At 29.2% G+C, this 7,500-nt stretch overlaps 1 protein-coding gene across 7 annotated transcripts in view; it reads right to left on the bottom strand.

Annotated features, from left to right (window-relative positions):
• tiam1a (TIAM Rac1 associated GEF 1a) overlaps window positions 1–7,500 on the bottom strand; it is a 234,798-nt gene that overhangs the window by 63,360 nt on the left and 163,938 nt on the right. For 6 of the 7 annotated variants that reach the window (XM_061899333.1, XM_061899335.1, XM_061899334.1 and 3 more), the window contains 2 exons: window positions 2,604–2,774; window positions 850–954 (listed from right to left, as the gene is read on the bottom strand). In XM_061899333.1, the coding sequence (XP_061755317.1) occupies window positions 850–954; window positions 2,604–2,774 (276 nt within the window). The remainder of the gene's footprint in view (window positions 1–849; window positions 955–2,603; window positions 2,775–7,500) is intronic. The other variant, XM_061899337.1, reaches the window with a different exon arrangement.

The raw sequence follows: 7,500 nt of genomic DNA, 5'->3' as shown, positions 1-7,500 counted from the left end.
TATATATATATATATATATATATATGCGAGCTATAGTCTAGTGCGGCTAATATATGGGAAAGACCATGACTTCTGTTTTGCTTGACCAGCCGTTTTACTGCTTTGTTACGAAACAATTAAACATTCACAAAATATTTCTGTGTATATAACTCATTCCACAACGTATATATATATATATATATATGTATGCAACCATGACTTCTGTTTTGTTTGACCCGCCATTTTACTGCCCTGTTATGAAACAATTAAAGTATGTAAATAAACATTTACAAAATATTTCTTAATAAATAACTCATTCAAAAACGTGTATATGTCTGCGACTTATAGTCAGGTGCGGCTAATACATGGAAAAGACCATGAGACTTCTGTTTTGCTTGACCCACCGTTTTACTACCTTGTTACAAAACAATTAAAGTATGTAAATGAACATTTACAAAATATTTCTGTGTAAATAACTCATTCCACAATGTATATATATCTTGGGACTTATAGTCCGGTGCAGCTAATAAATGGAAAAGACCATGACTTCTATTTTGTTTGACCCGCCTTTTTACTGCCTTGTTAACAATTAACGTTTACAAAATATTTCTGTGTAAATAACTCATTCCACAACGTGTATATATCTGCGACTTATAGTCCGGTGCAGCTAATATATGGAAAATATATATATTTTAACCGTAGTGGGTGTGGCTTATACACCGGTGTGTATTATAGCAAAACATGGTTAAAAATAGTAAATAGTGACATGCATAAATGTTGTATGTAGTTCTGTTGTCCTTGTTTAAAAAAAAAAAAAGGCCGATACACGTCAAAATGCCAACTATGTTATTATCAGGACGATGACCTCACCACATCATAGACGTCCTCCTCAGGTTGGGGCACGTAGAACCGGGCCTGCTCGCCCTCGCCGACCTTCAGACGCAGGTAGTGAGCACACACCTCCAGGTTGTGTTTCTGCAGGCACGACAAACAACTCATTACACCTCGTGTGTGTGTGTGTGTGTGTGTGTGTGTGTATGTGTGTGTGTGTGTGTGCTACCCTTCTTGAGACATGAAGAGGAAAAGAATGTCTCATTTGCACCCCCTGCTGGTGAAATATATCAATATAATGAGGTTGGTCCCAAAAAGGAGGGATTTTCTTTGGGTTTTAAAAGTGCTCCCCCTCTGGTCGACATATGAAATAACAAGTGTGTGTAAGAAATGGAAATGCGCCCCCTTTGGACAGAATTAATACAATAAATATGTATATAGACACATGCTTTAATAATTTGACGTAAATAATGAAGATTAAAAAGCATTTACAAACAAAAAATGATTACAAAAATAAATGAAATCAAAGTTTTTCTCACAAATTGTCGACTTTTTTCTTATAAAATCGGGAACAATTTCTCATATTCTTTCTGTTTCTGTAATATTGCAATATTTTCTTGTAAAATGATTACTTTATTCATGTCAAATTATTTATTTTTAACGCAAAATGGTAAAAAATATAAATATATAATATAAATGTATAAAAAAATATAAATTTTTTTTTTACCGATTTTTGATTTTTTTTGAAGAATTGTTACACATAGGAAACGTGATTCATTAGAAAATAAATTTTGTTGTTGACACTTGGTGCAAAATAAAAACTTTTTAATCAATTTTATTTTTTGGGCATAATTGTTAAAACATAAGGATCGCAATTAATTCGAAAATCGGTTTTGTTGAAACGCGCTGCAAAAAAAAAAAAAATTCTAAATTGATATTTCATTTTTTTCAAGAATTGTTACACATAAGAATCGCGATTCATTCCAAAATAAAAAATGTTCTTACACTTGCTGCAAAAAAACAATACTTTTTAAAAAAAATCTATTTTTGATTTTTTTTAAAGACTTGTTAGACATAAAAACTGCGATTCATTCGAAAATCGATTTTTTGTTGAGACTTTGTGCAAAAAATAAAAAAGATTTAAATTGTTAATTGATTTTTGATTGTTTTGAAGAACTGTTACAAACAGGAATCGCAATTCATTCGAAAATCATAGTCTTTGTTGACACTTGCTGCAACAAAGAAAACATTTTTTTTTAATGAATTTTTTTAAAGAATTGTTACACATAAGAATCGCGATTCATTCGAAAATCAACTTTTTGTTGACACTTGCTGCAAAAAAATTTAAAATACATTTCTAATTGATTTTTTTTTTGGGAAGAATCGTTTCCATTATTCACCCAAGAAACTTTAATTATCAGAGTTCCGGTTGGACGGTTTTTCACGGGACACATTTCCGGCGTTTTTCCGGTTGACAAAAAATGTACCTCTTTATAATCCGGTGCACCCTATGGTCCGGAATATACGGTAATCGCACGTGCTGAGCGATTATCGCCAGCGATATTACGTAGTTCGACCCGTATCGCCGTTAGCCTTTTTTGTATCTGTGTTGAATTGATAAAAGTAATCATCTATGATCAGCATTCCCGTCACTAGAAATATAAGAACCTTTTTCTTAATCCTACGATCCCATTTAAAAGTGTTTATTTGGGCAGAATAAATATCAGCTCCAAATATCGGTGTGGGCCCGCCTCCCCGCTAGAACTGAAGGATCTGCGGTGCTGATGACCCACCTTGCACACGGCACTCAGGACCTCCAGAGCCGTGTCCCCGGGCTGGACCACGGCCAGGACGGGCTGGTCGTCGGGCAGGCAGACCCAGGAGGGCGCCAGGTTCTCCGGGACCCAGATGTCGTTGTCCGGGGTCAGCTGAGGAAGACTCTTGGCCAAACTCTCCCGGTCCTTCTGGAAGAACACGGTCACACATCAACGTCTGGTCCAACTGAAATAATAAACAGCTGAAAAATGTCAACATTATTTCAATCAAATAAATAAAAGTAGGGCCGTGGATGTTTGGGCACAACAAGATTCCATTCTCGATGGTAACAATTCATTTCAGAAAGGATTTTCGATTCAAAACGACTTAAAATTGAAAACCCATAACACTAGGCGCCACTTCTATGACTAAATTATATTCCTCCATTAAATATATCTGATGCATTTCTTTTATATTACTTAACAAAATCTGGGTTTTTTTGAAAAAATTCCACGCCAACATTAAGTGACAGACAGGACAAATTTTGGGGGCAAAAAATAGAAATAATCGATTTTTAATTTTTTTTGTAGAATTGTTATATATAAGAATCACAAATAATTCGATAATTAATTTTTTTATTGACACGTTGCAATAAAAAAATATTTTTAAAATCAATTTTATATTTTTTTAAAGTATCGTTTTTGTTGACACTCGATGCAGAAATTAAAAAAACAATTTAAATAAATACATCCATCCATTTTCTACCGCCTGTCCCATACACATTTTTTAAATTAGATTTTTGGGAAAATTTGTTCCACATAAGAATCGCGATTCATTCGACAATCAATTTTTGTTGTCACTCGCTACAAAAATTATCTAAAAATAAAACACATGTATATTTTTAAATCGATTTTAGATTTTTTTTTTTTGGAATTGTTACATGTAAGTATCGCGTTTCATTGGAAAATCGATTTGACACCGGCTGCAAAAATGTAAATAAAAAAATAGGGAGTGTTTTTAAAATTGTTTTTAAAATCGATATTTTTTAAACAAATGTTAGACATAAGAATTGAGATTCATTCGAAAATGTATATTTTGTTGACACTCGCTGCGAAATTTTTAAAAATAAAATAAAAAACATTTTTTCGATTTTTGATTTTTACAGTAATTGTTATACATAAGAATCGCGATTCATTTTGAAAATCTATTTTTTTGTTGACACTCGATGCAGAAATTAAAAAAACAATTTAAATAAATACATCCATCCATTTTCTACCGCTTGTCCCATACACATTTTATTAATTAGATTTTTGGGAAAATTTGTTACACATAAGAATCGCGATTCATTCGACAATCAATTTTTGTTGTCACTCACTACAAAAATTATTTAAAAATAAAACATGTATATTTTTAAATCGATTTTAGATTTTTTTTAAGGAATTGTTACACGTAAGTATCGCGGTTCATTCGAAAATCGATTTGACACCGGCTGCAAAAATGTAAATAAAAAAATAGGTAGTGTTTTTAAAATCGATTTTTTTTTAAAACAAATGTTAGACATAAGAATCGAGATTCATTCGAAAATGTATATTTTGTTGACACTCGCTGCAAAATTTTTAAAAATAAAATAAAAAACATTTTTTTAAATGGATTTTTGATTTTTACAGTAATTGTTATACATAAGAATCGCGATTCATTTTGAAAATCTATTTTTTTGTTGACACTCGATGCAGAAATTAAAAAAAACATTTAAATAAATACAACCATCCATTTTCTACCGCTTGTCCCATACACATTTTATTAATTAGATTTTTGGGAAAATTTGTTACACATAAGAATCGCGATTCATTCGACAATCAATTTTTGTTGTCACTCGCTACAAAAATTATTTAAAAATAAAACACATGTATATTTTTAAATCGATTTTAGATTTTTTGGGGGGGAATTTTTACATGTAAGTATCGCGGTTCATTCGAAAATCTATTTGACACCGGCTGCGAAAATATAAATAAAAAAATAGGTAGTGTTTTTAAAATTGTTTTTAAAATCGATATTTTTTAAACAAATGTTAGACATAAGAATCGAGATTCATTCGAAAATGTATATTTTGTTGACACTCGCTGCAAAATTTTTAAAAATAAAATAAAAAACATATTTTTTTAAATCGATTTTTGATTTTTACAGTAATTGTTATAAATAAGAATCGCGATTCATTTTGAAAATCTATTTTTTTGTTGACACTCGATGCAGAAATTAAAAAAAACATTTAAATAAATACATCCATCCATTTTCTACCGCTTGTCCCATACACATTTTATTAATTAGATTTTTGGGAAAATTTGTTCCACATAAGAATCGCGATTCATTCGACAATCAATTTTTGTTGTCACTCGCTACAAAAATTATCTAAAAATAAAACACATGTATATTTTTAAATCGATTTTAGATTTTTTTTTTTCGGAATTGTTACACGTAAGTATCGCGGTTCATTCGAAAATCGATTTGACACCGGCTGCAAAAATATGAATAAAAAATAGGGAGTGTTTTTAAAATTGTTTTTAAAATCGATATTTTTTAAACAAATGTTAGACATAAGAATCGAGATTCATTCGAAAATGTATATTTTGTTGACACTCGCTGCGAAATTTTTAAAAATAAAATAAAAAACATTTTTTCGATTTTTGATTTTTACAGTAATTGTTATACATAAGAATCGCGATTCATTTTGAAAATCTATTTTTTTGTTGACACTCGATGCAGAAATTAAAAAAACAATTTAAATAAATACATCCATCCATTTTCTACCGCTTGTCCCATACACATTTTATTAATTAGATTTTTGGGAAAATTTGTTCCACATAAGAATCGCAATTCATTCGACAATCAATTTTTGTTGTCACTCGCTACAAAAATTATTTAAAAATAAAACATGTATATTTTTAAATCGATTTTAGATTTTTTTTAAGGAATTGTTACACGTAAGTATCGCGGTTCATTCGAAAATCGATTTGACACCATAGGGAGTGTTTTTAAAATTGTTTTTAAAATCGATATTTTTTAAACAAATGTTAGACATAAGAATCGAGATTCATTCGAAAATGTATATTTTGTTGACACTCGCTGCGAAATTTTTAAAAATAAAATAAAACAAATTTTTTCGATTTTTGATTTTTACAGTAATTGTTACACATAAGAATCGCGATTCATTCGACAATCAATTTTTGTTGTCACTCGCTACAAAAATTATTTAAAAATAAAACATGTATATTATAAAATCGATTTTGGTTTTTTTTTTAGGAATTGTTACACGTAAGTATCCCGGTTAATTCGAAAATCGATTTGACACCGGCTGCAAAAATATAAATAAAAAAATAGGTAGTGTTTTTAAAATCGATTTTTTTTTAAAACAAATGTTAGACATAAGAATCGAGATTCATTCGAAAATGTATATTTTGTTGACGCTCGCTGCAAAATTTTTAAAAATAATATAAAAAACATATTTTTTTAAATCGATTTTTGATTTTTATAGTAATTGTTATACATAAGAATCGCGATTCATTTTGAAAATCTATTTTTTTGTTGACACTCGATGCAGAAATTTAAAAAAACATTTAAATAAACACATCCATCCATTTTCTACCGCTTGTCCCATACACATTTTATTAATTAGATTTTTGGGAATATTTGTTCCACATAAGAATCGCGATTCATTCGACAATCAATTTTTGTTGTCACTCACTACAAAAATTATTTAAAAATAAAACACATGTATATTTTTAAATCGATTTTAGATTTTTTTTTAGGAATTGTTACACGTAAGTATCGCGGTTCATTCGAAAATCGATTTGACACCGGCTGCAAAAATATAAATAAAAAAATAGGTAGTGTTTTTAAAATCGATTTTTTTAAACAAATGTTAGACATAAGAATCGCGATTCATGCGAAAATGTATATTTTGTTGACACTCGCTGCAAAATTTTTAAAAATAAAATAAAAAACATTTTTTTAAATGGATTTTCGATTTTTACAGTAATTGTTATACATAAGAATCGCGATTCATTTTGAAAATCTATTTTTTTGTTGACACTCGCTGCAGAAATTTAAAAAAACATTTAAATAAACACATCCATCCATTTTCTACCGCTTGTCCCATACACATTTTATTAATTAGATTTTTGGGAAAATTTGTTCCACATAAGAATCGCGATTCATTCGACAATCAATTTTTGTTGTCACTCGCTACAAAAATTATTTAAAAATAAAACACATGTATATTTTTAAATCGATTTTAGATTTTTTTTAAGGAATTTTTACACGTAAGTATCGCGGTTCATTCGAAAATCTATTTGACACCGGCTGCGAAAATATAAATAAAAAAATAGGTAGTGTTTTTAAAATCGCATTTTTTAAACAAATGTTAGACATAAGAATCGCGATTCATTCGAAAATGTATATTTTGTTGACACTCGCTGCAAAATTTTTTAAAAATAAAATAAAAAACATATTTTTTTAAATCGATTTTTGATTTTTACAGTAATTGTTATACATAAGAATCGCGATTCATTTTGAAAATCTATTTTTTTGTTGACACTCGCTGCAGAAATTTAAAAAAACATTTAAATAAACACATCCATCCATTTTCTACCGCTTGTCCCATACACATTTTATTAATTAGATTTTTGGGAATATTTGTTACACATAAGAATCGCGATTCATTCCACAATCAATTTTTGTTGTCACTCGCTACAAAAATTATTTAAAAATAAAACACATGTATATTTTTAAATCGATTTTAGATTTTTTTTTTTCGGAATTGTTACACGTAAGTATCGCGGTTCATTCGAAAATCGATTTGACACCGGCTGCAAAAATATAAATAAAAAAATAGGTAGTGTTTTTAAAATCGTATTTTTTAAACAAATGTTAGACATAAGA

This window comes from Nerophis ophidion, linkage group LG04 (genome assembly GCF_033978795.1).
Source record: "Nerophis ophidion isolate RoL-2023_Sa linkage group LG04, RoL_Noph_v1.0, whole genome shotgun sequence".
NCBI classification, from domain to species: Eukaryota; Metazoa; Chordata; class Actinopteri; order Syngnathiformes; family Syngnathidae; genus Nerophis; species Nerophis ophidion.
The sequence above is the reverse complement of the archived record's forward strand: the minus strand, read 5'-3'. Positions and strand labels throughout refer to the sequence as shown.